A 19,730-nucleotide genomic window follows, 5' to 3' on the forward strand; every position below is an offset into this window, starting at 1 on the left:
ATCCATGTTGTCCTAAGCGGCAGGATTTAATTCTTTTTATGACTGAAAAGTTATAGTCTTTATTTTCAACTCATTTCAAGGGGAGCTTGTTTTCTAGTGGAACTCCCATAGCCCTCAGACTGCTAACTTTTATTTTTTCCCTTTTTTTTCCAGTAGGCACACAGGGGTCTCAGGGCTGGTTTAGGACTAGTTGTAACATTAGCTCTGTGGCGTGGAAGTGCTGAGACCCAGGTTCTGATGGGAAAGCTGCAGACTCACCCAGACACAGACTGACTCTTTGTTTTCTTGAGGGAGATGTCTTTCTTCCACCCAAGAGCCAAGGGCAAAGTTATGTTTCCTCCTTGCTTCCCTTGGCTTGCTGGCTCATGAGCATGAAGGCTTTCTGCAGGTTCTCAGAGGTTCCCAGGGCCCATGGCCACCTCCCCTGTCCCTGTGTGGGCATCAAACCCCAGTCCTTGGGCCTTATGCCCCATAAGCAGCTTCCTGTGCTACTGACAGGGACAGAGAGAAGAGACAAAGTAGGTGATTAAATAGTTAATTCCACTTGGGGACTGTGAGTAGAAAAAATATGGGAGACCCTGTCAGCTAATGATTACTCAGGAAAGCAGGTTTGCTTAACCAAGCAGTCTTGTTTAGCAACAAAACCATGCGACAGAAGCAGGAGACGTGCCCCCAAACAGTGAAACAACAGTGGCGTGAGCCCACATCCTGCCCAGTGAGCTCAGTAAGGTAATGATCCCTAGGACACGCTCTCTGCACACATGAAAAACAGTAATTTGTGGACCTAACTTGACCTGCAGGGAGAAGAAAACTTGCCTGCCCAACCTGGAAGAGGAACTGATGATGGACGCATGACGTCTACTCAAAAAAGAGAAAGAAGATCTTCTCCTCCTCCCCACATTTCCTTATTATTATAAAACTGTAGCCCAGTAAGTCTCAGGGGGTGGCATTTCTCACCTGCCCATCTATAGAACTCACAAGTGTCCTATTCTAATAAACCACTTCTTATCTACTACTTTGTCTCTCACTGAATTCTTTCTGTGCTGAGACATAAAGAACAATGGTACCAGAGCTCTTTGGAGCCCTGGAAATGACACCCGTCAGTTTCACTATCACATCATCAATTCCTGGGAAGGTCATGCTTAAGATCAAGTGGTTTCTTTGTGTCTGAGAAGCTGGGTGTTTCCATTTCTTTCTCTAAAGTTTGAATGTGCTATTTTGTCCAATGTGTCTGTGACAATAAAAGGGATGGGGAGAATATTCAAATCAGCTTAATATGTTCAGTTGCTAAAACTAGAGGAGAAAAACAAAAGGCTCAGTCCTCTTCCTTAGAAGATGCCAAGTTGAGGAATGAAAACTGACAAATTAAAAAAATAATCACAATATAACTAAGTGCATGCTGAAGGAAGGATTTATAAAGGCCATACTTCATACTTCACTACCCATTCTTCATTACGCAAAATCCTGAACTTGTTTTCAAATTATTAGAAGGTCCATCTTAAGGGAGCCACAGAGCCCAACTCTGGAACCTCCAGAGTCTTTATTCCTTATTTGGTCATTTTTGGTGGAAGGTGTTTAGCCTCGGTTTTGCCATATAAATCTTACACAATCATTTTTTTGCAAGGGGAATACAGATGAAACATTATCAGCCTTGATCTGGACACAATAGTTTTGTTGCACCTGTCAACTACAAAGTGGCACCTGCCAAGGGCATCTGCCATCTGCCTCTGAGGAGATTGAACCCTGTGCTGCTGCAGCTGTTGACCTTTGACACGTCCTGAAGGGAGTCCAGGGTAGAGAGTGAGGCTCTTTGAGCTCCCGGGAAACTGGTGGAACAGATCTTTATAGATTGATATTTTCAGGAACTGATTTTATGACCCCAATCCTCACATTTCCTCATATCTAGAAAAGCACTAAGTCCTTTCACGGTGACATTAGCTCCTCGTGACTAGCAGAAAACCTCTTGTAAAATAAGTGCTTGATTGCACCGAACACCTCCTTCACCAAATCTTATATACTTACCTGCCCCCACTGCCTCTTTGGAGCAGTCTCTCAGAACTATGTGAGGTGCTGTCTCCTGGGCTGCAGTCCTCATTTTGCCCCAAATGAAACTTAACTCCACCTCTCACATTGTGCATCTTCTTGTTTTCAGTCGACACAACAGATATATCCCCTGTGAATTCTTTTCTTTAAAAAAATTATTCATTCATCCATTTATTTGTGCCTGTGCTGGGTCTTTCTTGGTACATGGGCTTTTGTCTAGTCGTCAGGGGCTGCTCTCTAGTTGTGGGGCGTGGATTTCTTATTGTGGTGGTTTCTCTAGTTGCAGAGCGTGAACTCTGGGGTGAGAGGGCTTCCATAATTGTGTCACACGGGATTAGTTGCTCCTCAGTATGTGGGATCTTCCCCGACCAGGGATCGAACCTGTGTCTCCTGCATTGGCAGACAGATTCTTCACCGCCGAGCCACCAGGGAAGCCCCTCGAGGCCCTATTCTTAAGCTTCTCTTTTGAGAGAAGTTACAAAAGGGGATTCAGTCAATTATCTGAGGCTAGAATCGAGGACTGCAAACTAGCTGAGTGTCTTTTTCACCGAACTCTTATGATTACTACGAACTAAGGGAGACAAATACCTGGAAAGAAAATCCATGAAGCTGGTTTCTCCTGGCCACTTCAGTTCCTCCTCCATCTTTTATTCAAACACAGAAAAGTTCACCAGATATAAATCAGAGTCTCAAGATCCTGATCTACTTTCTTCTTTTTCTTTCAGGGACTCCTCTGGATTCAGTTATTCCCCTAAAGCTGTGCCTCAGCCCTCTTCACTCACTCTTCCCTGCCTCCTTTATCCACTCTATAACTTCAGCTATTTTCCACATGACCCTAAAAACAATTCAACAAGCTTAAGTCCCTTCTTGAACTGGGACCCAAATTCTCATTCGCCTGTTGGACTGCGCCACCTAGTGGTCACCTGGAGACCTGACTCCACTCTGCTGTTTAAACCTGAATATCTTCATTTGGTCCTCTTCCTTCACCTTCTTGTGTGGTTGCTGTTCAGTCACTAAGTCGTGTTCAACTCTTTGCAACCCCATGTACTGCAGCACACCAGGCTTCCGTGTCCTTCTCCTGGAGTTTGCTCAAACTCATGTCCATTGAGTTGGTGATGCTACCCAACCATCTCACCTTCTGTCACCCCCGATCCTCCTCAATCTTTCCCAGAATCAGGGTCTTTTCCAATGAGTTGGCTGTTCGCATCAGGTGGCCAAAGTATTGGAGTTTCAGCTTCAGAATCAGTCTTTCCAATGAATATTCAGGGTTGATTTCCTTTAGGATTGATTGGTTTGATCTCCTTGCAGTCCAAGTGACTCTCAAGAGTCTTCTTCAGCACCTCAGTTTGAAAGCATCAATTCTTTGGCACTCAGCCTTGTTTATGGTACAACTCTCATATCCATACATGACTACTGGAAAAACCATAGCTTTGACTAGATGGACCATTGTGGGTAAAATGATGTCTCCGCTTTTTAATATGCTGTCTAGGTTTGTCATAACTTTTCTTTTAAGGAGCAAGCATCTTTTAATTTTGTGGCTGCAGTCATTGTCTGCAGTGATTTTGGAGCCCAAGAAAATAAAATCTGTCATTGTTTCCACTTTTTCCACATCTATTTGCATGAAGTGATGGCACTGGATGCCATGATCTTTGTTTTTTTTTTTTTTCCCCGTTTTTTGAATGTTGAGTTTTAAGCCAGTTTTCTTCACTCTCCTCTTTCACCCTCATCAAGAGGCTCTTTAGTTCCTCTTCACTTTCTGGCATTAGAGTTTTATCATCTGCATATCTGAGGTTGTTGATATTTTTCTGGGCAATCTTGATTCCAGCTTGTGATTCATCCAGTCCTCCGCCTCCTATTCTATGTAACTCATCATTGTTCTCTAATTTACTAAGATCAGACAACTTCAGGGGTTCTCTGGCCTCATCTGCCACTGCCACAGAAGCCACTGCTTTACCCTTCAGCATCTTTCTCTTCCCAAGTTTACAGCCTCAGGGAAGACCCTGAAGAGCTAGGAGCCTGGCTCTTAAAATAGCTTCTAAACTGGTTTTACTGTTTCTGGTGTCTGGCCAGTCCACTTCATCTTACACTCAGCTTCCTGAATCATCTTAAAAAAAAAACAAATAAAAAAACCCTGGTCCTGGCCAGTCCCTCCCAAATTAGAAAAAGGTTCCAACACTCCCCACTGTCCATATAATAAAATCCATATGCATAACCCTGTATAATGTTACAGTTGGCAAACTTTTTCTATAAAGAGCCAGACAGAAAATGTTTTAAACTTTGCAAGCACAAGCTGTCTGTAGAAACTACTCAATGCTGCCTAAGAGCAGCTGTAGACCAGAGGTCAATGAGTGAGCACGGCTGTGTCCCAGTAAAGCTCTTCTATGGAGACTGAAATCTGAATTTAATTTGTCACAAAAGCATCAAAACCTCTTTTGACTTTTTTTCAACCATTGAAGAAATAGGGAAACTGTCCTTCATTCGTGAGCCTTATAAACATAGGCAGTGGCCCAGATGTGGCCTGCAAGGCTCTAGTTGGTCAACCCTACCCTGAACAAGTTAGATTATTAAAGGTGGTAAGGCTCCCAGCAAAGTGTGCAGAAACTGGCCTGATAGGGAAGAGAAGGAAGGTTGTGAGGTCTCTTGTCTTTAAAGATCCATTTGTAGCCCAGTGTCAGGCCTGCACGGTTTTCAGTCTGCTCCGTGACCATCTGCTCCCAAATTCTGCCTTCCAGTTAGAACATGGGGTCAAGTGTCTTATCCAATAACTGGTGGGTGACTGTGGGGTGGGACTGGGTGGGGAGAAAACTCTCCCCTCCAGGACAAGAAGACAGAGAGGGGCACTTGGGGAGCATCTCAGGTCCTTCAACCCCTTTCTCTCAGGGGCTTCCCTCCCCAGAAGAGATGAATAAGCTGAAGGGAGATAGTTGATAGCACAGGTGGGCAGAAAGGGAAGGAGGGCAGTGGGGTGGACCATTAGCTCCTCAGTAGAAGGACCCCATCTGATAATTCTCTGCATTCCTAGAGTCCAGAACAGGACAGGCTCGCAGAGAACATTCACCCAACTCATTAGAGCACTGGGCCTGGCTCCCCATGGTTGTGGGCTGGGGTGGGCAGACAACAGAAAAGAAACAGGATGTCAATGGGAGCGGGGTGCCAGCAACTGAGAGGAGCCTTGAAAAGCAAAGGCAGCAATAGGAATGCAAGGGGCAGAGCACATGCCTTGGTCCTCTGTCCCAGGCCAGTGATAGACTGAGGGTGCAAACACACCCAGCCAACGGGCCAGGCATGACAGAGCCATCACGGCCGTGTATCCCACTGCTTGCAGACTCTCTGCAGAATCCATGCAAGCTGGATTCTGAAGGCTTGAGACACATGTTACGTTCCCAAGAGCTTCTACCAGGGCTTCCCTAGTGGTCCTGAGGTTAAGATTTTGCCTTCCAATGCAGGGGATCTGGGTTCGATTCTTGGTTGGGGAATTAAGATCCCACATGCTTCACAGCCAAGAAACCAAAACATAAAACAGAAGCAATTTTGTAATAAATTCAATAAAGACTTTAAAATGGCCCACACAAACAGTGTCTACTGGAAGCCTGGGGAGCCTGGGGATTCTCTTTCGATTCCTCAAACGTCACCTAGTAAAGCCTCAGAGATCTACCTTCTTGTAGCCTTCCATCAGCTGCTGCTGCTCCCCCTGCAAAGATGGTTTTAACGTAAATTCCAATGGGGCCATAAATGCTGTCCTTGCCTCCAACAATGCTGAAGCCCAGGCCCTGGGAAAGAAGAGGAGAAGGTCAGACTGAGGCATGTTCCATGCCATTCATTGGGGTTTCCCAGTGGCTCAGTGATAAAGGAACCCACCTGCTAATGCAGGAAATCCACATTCGATCCCTGGGTGGGGAAGATCCCCTGAGAAACGAAATGGCAACCCCCTGCAGTATACTTGCCTGGGAAATCCCATGAACAGAGATGCCTGGTGGGTTATAGTCCATGGGGTCGCAAAGAGACATGACTAAACAACAACAACAACTTCCCAAGGAGGCTTAGCCTGGGTTGCAGGGAGCTCCTCTTGAGACTGTGAGCTCAGGGAGGCAGTGGGTGCATCTTATTTGTCAGGGTCTGGTCTCCGGAGGCAGACGCTCAGGAAATATATGTTGTAGAGTGAAGGCATGAACACTGGCTGGAGGCTGGGCCTCTGGATTCAGCTCACAAGCATGTCAGGGCGTGGTCAGCATCATGGCTCCCAGGAAGATCCCTCCAAGTGATGGCTGCCGGGTATCAGCATCACTGCGGCTGGGCAGTTTCTCCTAGGCTCCTCAGAGAAGTTCATGCATCACCCAGCATCACAGAGGCGGCAGGCCTGAGAGCCACCTTCATATCCTAAGAGAACCCAGTGAGCAGGGGCCAGACAGGAAAGCAGTGTGGACACAGTGCTGGTGTGAGCTTCTGGTGAAGGTGGTGGGTGTTGCAGGACCGGGAGACCAGTGGTGTCCAGGAGAAGCACAGTGGTAGGAAAATGAGAAAGCGGGTTGGGCTTCTGTTTGGGCTCCCAGCTTCTTCCTGGCTGAAATAATTGCTCTAGACCCAAACTTTCACCTGCCCTAGTGAGGCAGGATGATCCAGTGGACAAGAACAAGAGCCCGGGGTCAGAAGGTCTTCAGTCACTGTCATGGTTCAGTTGCTCACTAACCAAGTGATCTTGGCAAGTCCTGTGAGTCCCAGATTCTCAGCTCCTTGTCTACGTTGTTATTCAGGCATCAGTCGTGTTTGACTCTTTCCGACCCCATGGACTGTAGCCCGCCAGGCTCCTCTGTCCATGGGATTCTCCAGCAAGAATACTGGAGTGGATTGCCATTTCCTTCTCCAGGGGATCTTCCCGACCCAGGGATCAAACTCAGGTCCCCTGTATAGGCAGGTGGATTCTTGATTGCTGAACCACCAGGTAAGCCCTCCTCATCTATTAGCAGAAAATAATAGGGTTTTGTAACAGTTAATGGAAGGATCCCTGCAAATCCCCTGGTGCTGTGCCTGTGTTTTGGCAGCTGCTTTTGTGGTTTGACTTTAGGTTAAAGCGTCTGCCTGCAATGCGGGAGACCCAGGTTCAATCCCTGGATGGGGAAGATCCCCTGGAGAAGGAAATGGCAACCCACTCCAGTATTCTTGTCTAGAGAATCCCATGGAGGGAGGAGCCTGGTAGGCTACAGTCCATGGGGTTGCAAAGAGTCGGACACGACTGAGCTACTTCACTTCTTCTACCTCAAGTGCTGGTGGATACTTCCAGCTCTGCTTCCTCCTCCTCAACTCAGTTCTGGCCTCACTCCTACTCATGCCTGTTAATGATGAGGTCTTGGGTGTGGAGGTTATGTGAGGGAGACAGTGGGAGGCCTGCCCTATTTCTGAAGCCACCACTCCTGCTCTGCACTCCAGGCTTCCTATGCCAAATACCTTCCTGCTTCCCATCAAGGCTGATTCAACCTGCTCAGTGATGCATACACCCATGGAGTCTACTCACTGACTGTACAGTCTGCGCACACTGAGATAACTGACACCATTTTTAATCATCTTTGCTAGAGGGTTGGTACCCTTTTCCATTCTGCCTTCCTTTTTATATGTATACAACTTTTATTTTTTAGGCCGTGCCATGCACACATAGAATCTTAGTTCCCCAACCAGGAATCGAACCCTCGCTCCTTGCATTGAAAGCACAGACTCTTAACTGCTGGACACCAGGGAAGTCCTTGCCTTCTTTTGAGCACTGCAAAAGACAATCTCAAAAACAATCTCAAAGTTGATGGTATTAAAATGCATCTGCCCAAATGCAAGAGATGATGAAGGACAGGGAAGCCTGGCATGCTACAGTCCATGGGGTCACAAAGAGTCGGACACGACTGAGCAACTGAACAACAAAAAATGCAAGAAGGTAAGAGCATTGTGATTTACAAATCAGGAAGAGAAGCTGTTTGGAGAAAATTGGGCACTGGAGAGAGTGGCTCCCTTGTGACTAGAGGGACAGTTATCTTAGCTCTTCCCACTGGTTCCTCCTCGTTTCTCTGCTGAGCTCCCAGGAGATAGAAGTGATGAGGGGTGGAGAGGACTTTAGACGTGTGGAACCTTCCTCTAGGAAGACCATTTTGGTGAATAGCTTCTCACACCACATGCCAAAATCATGAGGTGGGTAGAAACCCACTCTTCCATTAAGCATCGAGGTCACTTGGGCTGGCCTGAGAACTCTGCAGCAGCAGCCGTGTCCACCTCAGAAGTTCTTCGGTGCCCATGTCATCTCCTTGCTCGGGGCAGCATGGTCTGTGGGGCGTGCCCAGAGCACTGGGGCTGTCCCACCACCTCTACTGCTTTTCTCCTTATCTTTCAGTATTTCTCGACTGTGAGGCAAAAATCAGTCTGCATATCTGAATTCGGGGAGACACATGGACTGAATGGGTGTTCCCCCCATCAAATCAATACATTAGGGGGAAACTTTCAGAGGTGACTAGGCCATAAAGGTGGAGCCCTCATGAAGGGGGCAGGGGCAAGACAGGAGGAGGAGATGAAGAAGCACAACCACTGTATATGAAATATGTCGGCTATAAGGAGACATTGCACAGCACAGGGAACAGAGCCAATATTTTACAGTAATTGTGAACAGAATACAATCTTTAAAAATTGTGAGTCACTATGTTGTATACCTGAAACATATAATATTGTACATCAACTATGTGTGTGCTCAGTCGCTCAGTCGTGTCCGACTCAGCGACCCAAGGACTGTAGCCTGCCTTGGGTTACAGTCCTCTGTCTGTAGGCTCCTCTGTCCATGGGATTCTCCAGGCAAGAATATGGGAGCAGGTTGCCATGCTCTCCTCTAGGGGATCTTCCCGACCCAGGGATCAAACCTGGGTCTCTTGCATTGCAGGCAGCTTCTTTACCAACTTAGCCACTGTAAAATCAGGGAAGAAGTCCTCAACATGCATGGCAACTGCCAGCACCTTCAACTTCGACTCCCAGCCTCCAGAGCCATGAGAAATAAACATAAGCTGTTTAAGCTGCCCAGTCTAAGGTATTTTTGTTACAGCACCTGAACTGACCCTGACGATGATTTGAACTGAATCAATTTCAAAATAGGGTAAAACTATTTTCAAAAACAGCAAACCAGGGACAAACTGGGGAACATTCATCTTCCTATGACCTGCTCTGTGCAGAGCTAGGTTGCCTACCCCTTCCTGAGCCTGCTCGCATGAGAGCATCTGACACCCCTGTTCTAAGCCCGGATCCCCAGCCCCTGTCCCCATCCCCACTGTGACATGACAGCTCCTTGGGAACACGTGTTCATCTAGGAGCCTCCCCTGGCCATGGTCCTTGCTCACCTTGGCCTGGCCCTTCATCAGCACGATGTTGGAGATGACAGATGCCTGGAGGCCCCCTGAGGGCTGCACGAGCTGAGCTGTGCTGAGCGACCGTGTCGGTCTTGACAAGCCCTAGAAAAAGGGTGAGGTGGAGAGAGGATGAGTCCAAGGATGTCAGCTCACTCCCCCAGGAAGGGGGAAAGCCCACAGAGAAAACCCTGATGCCTGCTCTTCTGAGTGTCTGCCGCATGGGGGCTGCAGTGAGGTGAATGTAGGGTGGATGGTTGGGAGTCCAGTGCAAGGGTCTGTTTTGGTGGCCCCAGGAGACATCTTTGCTGAGCCCAGGCTCCTTTTTGACCAGCAGCCAGATGCTCACTAAGATTTGTTACAGGAGTGAGTCCCGAGTCACAGATCACACATCACAGACCACAGACAGTGAGTCCTATACTCAGAGTCCCCAGCAGAGGCTGGGAGGTCAATGGCCGAGAATGTCCTCAACAGAATCCAAGACACATTTACTGAGACCCTCATCTGGGCCAGAAACAGGGTGGTGGGCAGAGGGTCAGGAACCCCAAGATGTGGGACTTCCCTGGTAATCTGGTGGTTAACAATCTGCCTTCTGATGCCAGGGACGCAGGTTAGATTCCTGGTCAGGGAACTAAGATCCCACATGCTTGCAGTGGAGTCGAATAAATAAATAGAACTCTTTTTAAGAATTGTTTTTAAAAATATGAACTCCCATGCCTTCCTTAACTTGCCCCCACTTCCCTCAACGACCGCTTAGGGTCACTGTACAGATGAAATTAAGGGATCCACGTAAAGCCCCACTTCAGGGTCTGCACAGGTGGAGTGTTCTCTGCCCGTGAGATCCTAACAACATGGAAGCAGCTGTGGGAAGTGGTCACAGGTGACCATTCCTCATGTGGTTCTCTGCCCCCAAGCCAGCTCCTCACCACTGTAGCCCTGTGGACATCAAACCGCCAGGAAGGCTCTTCAAGCAGTCTTCCCCTCGCTCCCTCTTCTCGGGCCTCCCTGCCCTTCGTTCTTACCACAGCCTTTGCTGCGGGAAAGTCCAGTTGTTGAGAGAGAGACTTCCTGCCGCTGCAGAGGGAATAAGGCTGCCTATCCGCCGAAGCCGCTGACTTCTTGGTTGTTGGAAAATCCATCTCTCCTGTGCAATAGGGATTGACACCTAACCCAGGAGAGGAAAGAAAGGGAGAAATCATTTGTGCTCTCAGTGAAGCTCAAGATAGAACGTCGTCCTCGCCCATGGCCAGCCCTCACAAGCTGGGGGCCAGAGTGAACTTGAAGCATGGAGCGCCCAGCGCTGGGTACATGATAGGGAGGGCAGAGGAAGAAGTAGGCGGTATTCTGGCTACCTTTGTCCATGCTGTGTGCTCCACGGGGTGAGGGTGGGACTGTCACTTCCATTTCAACTCAGCTCAACTTAGTGAGGGTTGATGTGGCCTCTCCTACGTGTCAAGTAGGATGCTGGGTCCTCAGGAAACCACAATGATCTGTCAGCTCCAGTCCCTGCTGCCGGGGGTGAGGAGGGGGGCATTTCAAGAGAGAGGAGGAAAGCAGAAATGATGCCCCATACAGGCAGGGCCAGAGGAGAGATGGGGCAGAAGCCTGGGTGATCTGCCTCTTACACACACATTTGCACACAGGCACATAAAGAGTCATGTCTGATTCTTTGTGACCCCATGGACTGTAGTCCACCAGGCTCCTCTGTCCGTGGGATTCTCCAGACAAGAATACTGCAGTGGGTTGCCATGCCCTCCTCCAGGGGATCTTCCCAACCCAGGGATCAAACCGGGGTCTCCTGCATTGGCAGGTGGATTCTTTACCATTGCGGGACCAGGGAAGGCCACACACCCCTAACACAGGCAGGCAAAGAGTCAACTCTTGAGTCCTTGGGGATCTAAGAATATGCATGGCAATCATCTTCTCTTCCTTTAGGGGGAAACTCAGACTTCCTTTTACCCCACTAGGAAATCTACCCTACTGCTTTCAGCTGGAAAAATCTTCAGAGATTATCTGCCATGGCTCCTCGCTGTCTAAGACCAGTGCTTCCCAACTGAAATACAATGCAAGTCATATATGTAATCTGAAATTTTCTAGTAGCCACATTTTTAAAAGTAAAAGAAAAAGAGTTTAATGTTAATAATTTTTTTTTTTTTTTTTTGGTCATGCTTCACAGCTTGAGGGATTCTAGTTCCCTGACCAGGGATCAAACTCGTGTCTCCTGCAGTGGAACTGGAGAGTCTTAACCACTAGACTTCCAGGGAAGTCCCTAATATTTTATTTAGTTCAATGTACCTAAACTCTGTCATTTCAACATATAAATAATCTGCAAAGTTATTAATGAGGTATTTTGCATCTTTTCTTTAGTTTTGTGCTTAGTCTTTTAAATGCGCACATTTTTTACCCTTCTGAGCGTCTCCATTTGGATAAGCCACATTACAAGTGAGAAGGATGTGGACACTGGCCACCGTACTGGACGTCAGGCACCCAAAGAAGGGCGGGGCTTTCCTAGTACACAAGTGGCTTTGGTGGGAAATTTCCCAAGATAAAGATGTGAAATTGGTGGTGGTTCAGAGGGAAGAAGGCAGGTTGGCAGAGAGTTTTGGTTTGCATTTATTCTTGGGGTAGGAAAGACTTAAGTTGCTTTATAGGCTGGAGACAGGAAGCCACTACCCAGAGTGGGCTGAGAAAATGGAACACAGTGGGGTTTCATGGAGATGTGAGATCCCTAAGGGAGGAGGAGGAAAGGGACGAAGGCCTGGGGGAGAAAGGAGGTGTCGTGGTTCACTGGTGGTCCGAGTGGCTGGGGAAACATTCCCCTGCGAGGGCAGCTGCTCCCAGCATCTCTCCACACTAGGAGGTGGTTCTCCCCAACTCACAGGGACCAACTGCCCCCAGAGGGGCCAGGAGAGAGAGGAAGCTGAGAGCTTCAGAAAACCACACTCCAGAAAGAGGAGACAAAGATTCACGGGGCAGAGTTGGGAAATGGAGCTATAGATGATCCTAAATCTGCCTGGGCATCATGTTTTTTTTTTTTTAATATATACTTTTGTTTATTTATTTATGGCCATGCTGGGTCTTTGTGGCTGTGTAGGCTTTTCTCTAGTTGCAGCAAGCAATGGCTACTCTCTGGTTGTGGTGCATGGACTTCTCATTGCGGTGGCTTCTCTTGTTGCAGAACACAGGCTGTAGGGTGCATGGGCTCAGTAGTTGTGGCTCCCGGGCTCTAGAGCACAGGCTCAGCAGTTGTGGTGCATAGGCTTAGTTGCTCCCAGGTATGTGGGATCTTCCCAGACCAAGGATCAAACCCACATCTCCTGCATTGGCAGGTGGACTGTTAACCAGTGAGCCAACAAGGAAGCCCAGGCAACATATTTATTGAATGTTTTATCATAAGTGGCTCAAATTTCAATGCCCCACCCAGACCTGCTGAATCCACGCCTGTACAGATGGGGTCTGGGGGAGTCTGTGTGCTTATCAGGCTCCCCTGGCGGTGTGTCCAGTGGTCTTTTGGGGAAACTCAAAAGTCCAATCCTTACTTTATCATGAGGAAATGGATCCCAGTTTCCCATTCTCCTGCCCTCAGCAGGGCAAGGGGACTACCATATGAAGAAGGGCAGCAGTGCATGGCTTGGGTTCAGGGAATATGGACAAGCAAACACGTGGCCAACTTGGATCAGCCTATAGGACAGAAGCACCTAGAGCCACAGGCCGGCACCATGGGAGCAAGACTGGCCACACCAACTCCGTTTCTGTCTTCACTGAGCTAGGCAGAAAAAAAAAAAAAAAATGTCAACTCAGGCTTTCTGAGCAGGGGGTTCCTGCTCCCACTGTGAGTTTGGATCAGCAAGGACACAGGCTTGGAGTCAGGACAGAACAGTCTCTCCAAAGCACTAACTGGTGGTCTGAGCCCTTTCCTGCCCCTTCTGAAAATTACTGGATATGTTCCAACATCAAGGAAATACATCAAAATTATCACCTTGGCTGGGGTGGGAGGGAGTTGAAACCAGTTAGCATGTAGCACTGAGTTCACTGAAAATGGGGTTATAAAATCCAAATGCAAAAGCCAAAACAATTTTTGACAGGGAAACTATGTATTTTTTGGTTATATAATAACATGCTTTCGAATTGTGGTGCTGGAGAACACTCTTGAGTCCCTTGGACAGGAGATCAAACCAGTCAATCCTAAAGGGAATCAATCCTGAATATTCATTAGAAGGGCTGATGCTGAAGCTCCAAAATTTGACCACCTGATGCGAAGAACTGACTCATTGGAAAAGACCCTGATGCTGGGAAAGATTGAAGGCAGGAGGAGAAGACGATGACAGAGGATGAAATCGTTGGATGGCATTACTGACTCAATGGACAAAAGTTTGAGCAAACTCCAGGAGATAGTAAAGGACAGGGAAGCCTGGTGCGCTGAAGTCCAGGGAGTTGCAAAGAGTCAGACATAACTGAACGACTGAACAACAATAATAACATGAGTTTTTATTTAAGTTTACATGGAATTATGAAATGGGGAAATAAATGGGAATGGGTCTACAGACAAATAACCCCATCTCCCATAAGGCTGACAATTTGGAAAAATACAGTCTCAAGTATTATTATTAATAATTGATTAAACCTAATTGATTAAACTTAATGAAGAAGTGGTGATAAAAAACTAAATAAACCTTCCAAATTACTGCAAAAACTAAACACAGAAAACAAATGAAAAGTGACCATACAAATAGAAAGACTCTTTGAAACCCCATGGACCAGAGCCTGCCAGGCTCCTCTGTCCATGGGATTTCCCAGGCAAGAACACTGGAGCGAGTTGTCATGCTCTCCTCCAGAGGATCTTCCCAACCCAGGGATTGAACTCTTATGTCTCTTGCATTGGCAGGCAGATTCTTTACCACTAGCACCACCTGGGAAGCCCTAAAAAGAATATGAATAAAAGCAAATATTAATTATAATACTAAAGTCAATGGCTTAAGCTTCTCTCTTAGAAAGACTGCCAGATTTGCTTTCAAGATCTAAGTGCATATCATTTGCAAGAGATAAACAAAGTAAGCAAAAAGAATGAAATAAAAGGATGGGCAAAAACTACCAATGACTGATGCTGGAATCAGGCACTTAGGGAAAAAAAATCTATCTAGATTTTTGTTTCATATCAAACATCAAAAATAAACTACAAAGAGAGTAAATTTATGGGGAAGGCAAATCATTTAAAAGCTAGAATAAAATACTAGGTAGAAATAATTTAATTAATATGGTTCTACACAAAATAATCTTCATATTATATAACTTCTGTGGTTCTCTCGTAAATCTGTAATCAAATATGATCCAAGAAACATGTGCAAGCATATATCTATAATTACCTTGTAAATCTTGATAAATTGGAGGCAATTTAAAGGTGTCATAGTGTAATAATTAAATAAGTGTACATGAGAAGTAATAGCTCTCTACATGTGGAAGAAACTTTTAGGATTAGACAGGAAAAATTTGATGGATTTGATTAGATCAGATGAGAACATCTTCATGTTAAAAAATTAAAAGAGAAAGAATAAACTGAAAAAAGTATGTTCAGCAAATACGGCAGCCAAATATTAATTTAACCAAAACAGTTTTTAGAAATAACTGACAAAATGATGATCATCTGAATAGAAGAACAGGAGCACTCCAAAGAAGAGAAGTAAATAATGAAGGGGTGTTGAACTGCACCTGTGCAGAAAAGCATTCTTTCCACTGAGTTTATAGACCCATGGACCAGTGAGGGTTTGACAGAAGCCAAAAGCACATTGAGCTAGGACTTTGAGAAATTGAATGAAGGGGCCATTTACAAACAGTAGACGGGGCTTAAGAAAACAACAAAGCCCAGTGAGGTACTCTGGAGTTGGCATAAGCTGGAAGCTGGAAGCTTTACCACTGGTGGCTCAGTGGTAAAGAATCTGCCTGCCAAGTTGGAGATGCAGATGGTCTCTAATATTCAGATCTGGCTTGCTTTTAACGTCTTCATGTTTTTCTGCATACTTCACATTTTTCTGACTTTTGAATTAGTGTTATCCTATTTGCAACAACCAAGAATCATGACATCTTTCAGTCCCAACTCCCATCCTGCAACAGGTGAGGTGCCAAAAACTCTGGGAGAGACCACGGACTTCCTAAGACCAAGGAATCTGTCAGATGACAGAGCAAGAGTAAAGTCCTTGTCTTCTATCCTCAGTGTCAGCTCTTCTCAACTTGGCACTTGAGATTCACCTAGAAGAGGAGTTGACCAACCCACAGAGAGCTCTATGGACAAGAGCAGAGGTGCTCCAGCTGGCCAGAGCGTGCGCATGCAATGAAGGATGCTCCAGAGAAGCTGTGGACACCATTTTGGAGCAGTCTGGCTGGACAAGCAGAGATCCACCCTCCCCTAAATCTCCCACATCACTGATATTCCCAATGCAGTAAGTTGACTACATACAAATGAGTTCTGTTCTGAGAGTAAAGTCCAATTTGTTCATAAGTCCAACAAAGCTGGCCTAGGTACCCAACTAACACAATTGACTATATATTAATAGTAATGCACTGTAATAGGTTTATAACACTTTTCACACAAATAATAGGTACATAAAAAACAAACACCCAAAATAAAGAAAACACTTTAAATCTTATAGTGCAGTGCCTTGAAAAGTACAGTAGGCCAGCTACATCGCCACTGCTTTTACACTTGCTTCCAGACATCCTGGGCTTGAAATAAAGATACTACTGTCCTCTATGTAGTCCTATACACTAAAGGACACACAAGCACAACCATTTGTAGAGGATGCACGCACATGACAATATATGCCAGACACGTGAACTAACTTCCAGGATTGGACCTGAGAATACACATTTGCATCTTTGGAAGTTCACAACTTAAAGGTTAATATGTAGGAGACTTACTGCACTCACCACAATCTAAGCCCTGCTCCTGAGGATGGTTCAACGACACTTACTGGTTGAGTTGCTGCGTGTTCTTTGATGACAGGCTTTGGGAAACAGGAAGTTATTACTTTGTGGGTCCAGTTTTCCGGACTTTTCTCTAGAGGAAGTTGTAGAAGTTTCCTGCAAAACAATTTCCATTTTTTATTCAGAAATTAGAAGAGAAAAAAAATGAAATCTCAACACTGACCATGGAAATACTTGTCAGATGGTCTGTTTCTTCCTCTATACTACAGGCTCTATGAAGGCAGGAATTTAGAATTACTACCATCCATTAACTCATTGGAGAAGGCAATGGCACCCCACTCCAGTGCTCTTGCCTGGAAAATCCCACGGATGGAGGAGCCTGGAAGGCTGCAGTCCATGGGGTTGCTAAGAGTCGGACACGACTGAGCGACTTCACTTTCACTTTTCACTTTCATGCATTGGAGAAGGAAATGACAACCCACTCCAGTGTTCTTGCCAGGAGAATCCCAGGGACAGGGGAGCCTCGTGGGCTGCTGTCTATGGGGTTGCACAGAGTCAGGCACGACTGATGCGACTTAGCAGCAGCAGCAGCAGCATTAACTCATTGATACTACTAACTCATAGATATATAATTCATTTAATAAAGAATATGAAATGAGTATTTTTATATTATGAAGAATAAAAATTATAATAATGAATAGAAATTGCATAAATTTTGAACTAATGCAATAAATGTTGAATGACAGAGACTTCCCTGGTGGTCCAGTGGTTGAGAATCTACCTTTCACTTCAGGGCACACAGGTTTGATCCCTAGTTGGGGAACTAAGATCCCACATGCTGCAAGGCAACTAAGCCCATGTGCTGCAACTTCTGAGTCCGGGGTTATTTTCTTCACAGCACGTGTTATTCTGTTATTATCTTTCAACTTTTTGTTTGTTTGCTGTTGTTCTTCCATCACTAAAATGCCTTGAACCATCAAGGGAGGTATGATTTAAGGGAGATAACCAAGTAAGTTCCATTGTTCTGACTCATCATAGGCACTTAGAAACAGTCACTAAATGAATGTTATATAAAGAGATTTCTCGATATTGAACCATCCTTGCATTCTCGAGTGTATAACATTTTTCTTATACTGCTGATTTCTGCCTGTGAAGATTTCATTTAGGACTTGAAAAATCAATATTCTTAAGTTAAATTTGGTTATTATTCTGTTATTGTTTTTCTACTTTGCCATATTGATCAAATTTTACCTGCTTCTTTTTTATACTAATAATTTGGAAACTCTGTACTGAATCTAGAAGCAGTACTTACTAAACCACACACTTGAACTCGTCTCTCTATCAGGCCAGTGAGAAAAGAGAAAATGAATGACCCTTTCTCAGATAAGATGAGAACTTGAAACAACTTTCACTCACTCCCATCTCCTCACCCTGGTATTTTAGAAACAGAGGATGGGGAACAGAAGACTAGAGGTTGATGATGAGCATAATGGTATTAATTATTTTACTTCTCTTCCCAGAACTATTTTTGTATTGTTTTCCTATTGCATAACTTTATTAGCCACAATGATTGTGACTTAGTTCTTGAGTTATGTCGGCTTTATTAGTCACGACCATAATCCTTAGGAGAGAAAGAGAGTGTGTGTATGTTCTCTGAAAAACTGTGCAGATGGAAAGCTCTCTGAATATTTGCATGTCTGAGAATGTCTTTCTGTGGTCATCACACTTGAGTGATTTGCTGAGTATAGGATGAGTATTGGTTAGTCTATCTAGAAACTCTAGTTGGTTCAAATGCTACCTGGGATTTAATGTTTTAGCATAGAGGTTTACTAGGGGTATCTGCCACCCTTTTCTGACAGGTCTATCTCGTTGGCAGTGCTGATTCATTTCATGTGCCAAGTGCCTGCCGGCTTTCAGCACCTGGTGCACTTCCCAGAGAGGAAGGAGGACCTACTGCTGCTTCTCCCTATGTCCCATGTAACCTATCTTCCCCTCCAGCCCCTGGCACTGGAGAAGGCAGTTCAGTTGGCCTCTGTCACACTCATTCCCCAGGCCTGTCCTTCCTGTGTGGTCAACGGCAGGTTAATGAGCCCTTCCCTCAATCCAATCTCACCTGCACTATGTCAGGCAGAAAGTTCTCATGGCTTCCAGAATATGGTTGGCCCCTTTCCATGGCTTCCTGTTCTGACAGGCATTTCTCCCTATTGGTACTTTTTTTTTTTTTTGATAGAAGTTTCTAAGAGGTGGGAGAGTTAATAAAGTGTACTCAGTAACCATATAACCATCTGGAGCCAGAAGTCTACTCACAACCTTTTTTTCTTATTAAAACTGTATCTAGTTCTGACACAAGAGGATCCTGCAAGAAATTCCACATATCAATTCCTTTTTACTTGTACACATCAATGTCCAAAACCAGAGAACTCATCTTCCTAGACATTCATTTTCCTTTTTCCAGCAGTAGATGGCACTATATTAACTTGAACAAAATTATCTTCTCTAACAAGGATAGCCCAGGAAATATGTTAAAGGAGAGAGATTATATGAGAGGGGACTTATATATATTTAAAGAGATTATTGGTTTTCCTCAGTGGCTCAGATGGTAGACTCTGCACTTCCAGTCCAGGGGTCCTGGGTTCAATCCTGGTCAGGGAAATAGATGCCACATGCCTCAACTAAGAGTTCTCATGCCACAACTAAACATCTGGCATGTGGCAACTAAGACCCAGTGCAGCCAAATAAATAAATAAGTTTTCCAAAAAGTATATTTATTGTTAAATTTCTTTATTTTAATCCTCTTGACAAAGCTCCGTGTTCAAAACATGATTTAGAAACTACTTGACATAAAAAGCCAATTGATAGCAGAAAAATCATAGAAATGCAGCATTTTTTTTTTTTTTTTTTGGTCCACATTACCTGCAAATGGCTGATGTCATATCCAGAAGTGTGTGCTAAGTTTCTTCAATTGTGTCCAACTCTCTGCAACCCCATGGACTGTAACCCACCAGGCTCCTTTGTCCGTGGGATTCTCCAGGCAAAATACTGGAGTGGGTTGCCATGCCCTCCATCAGGGAATCTTCCTGACCCAGGGAATGAACCCACGTTTCTTGCGTCTCCTGCCTTGTCTGGCAGGTTCTTTACCACTAGTGCCACTGGGGCAGCCCAACCAGAAGAGGGAATCTTACAAGACTTTGGACCTTTAAAGAAATAGAGCCAGTTAGATCAACTGTCCTGGCTTCAGGAGCAGTAGTCTCACTGTGCACAGACCAGCTGTGGAGCCTCTTCTGTGGGCCAAGGCTTTCTGGGCCAGTCCTTCTCATTCACAACTCCATGTCCTGTGGCCAAAGCTGTCTCAGACATGAGACATGCGGCCTCTGCCACGAAGCCATCATCTGAACACCTAGAGGCTTT

General features: G+C 45.5%; 1 protein-coding gene across 14 annotated transcripts in view; it reads right to left on the reverse strand.

Annotated features, from left to right (window-relative positions):
• IL16 (interleukin 16) overlaps window positions 1-19,730 on the reverse strand; it is a 126,841-nt gene that overhangs the window by 39,859 nt on the left and 67,252 nt on the right. For all 14 annotated transcript variants that reach the window (XR_015149921.1, XR_015149922.1, XR_015149918.1 and 11 more), the window contains 4 exons: window positions 16,370-16,478; window positions 10,427-10,569; window positions 9,399-9,509; window positions 5,699-5,813 (listed from right to left, as the gene is read on the reverse strand). Coding sequence is in view for 8 of the 14 variants with exons in the window: in XM_086364194.1 (XP_086220320.1) it covers window positions 5,699-5,813; window positions 9,399-9,509; window positions 10,427-10,569; window positions 16,370-16,478 (478 nt within the window). In the remaining 6 variants the exon portion in view is untranslated. The remainder of the gene's footprint in view (window positions 1-5,698; window positions 5,814-9,398; window positions 9,510-10,426; window positions 10,570-16,369; window positions 16,479-19,730) is intronic.

The sequence above is a fragment of the Bos grunniens genome, chromosome 21 (assembly GCF_055505025.1).
Source record: "Bos grunniens cultivar Pamir isolate PY7600 chromosome 21, Bosgru_T2T1.0, whole genome shotgun sequence".
Classification (NCBI taxonomy): Eukaryota; Metazoa; Chordata; class Mammalia; order Artiodactyla; family Bovidae; genus Bos; species Bos grunniens.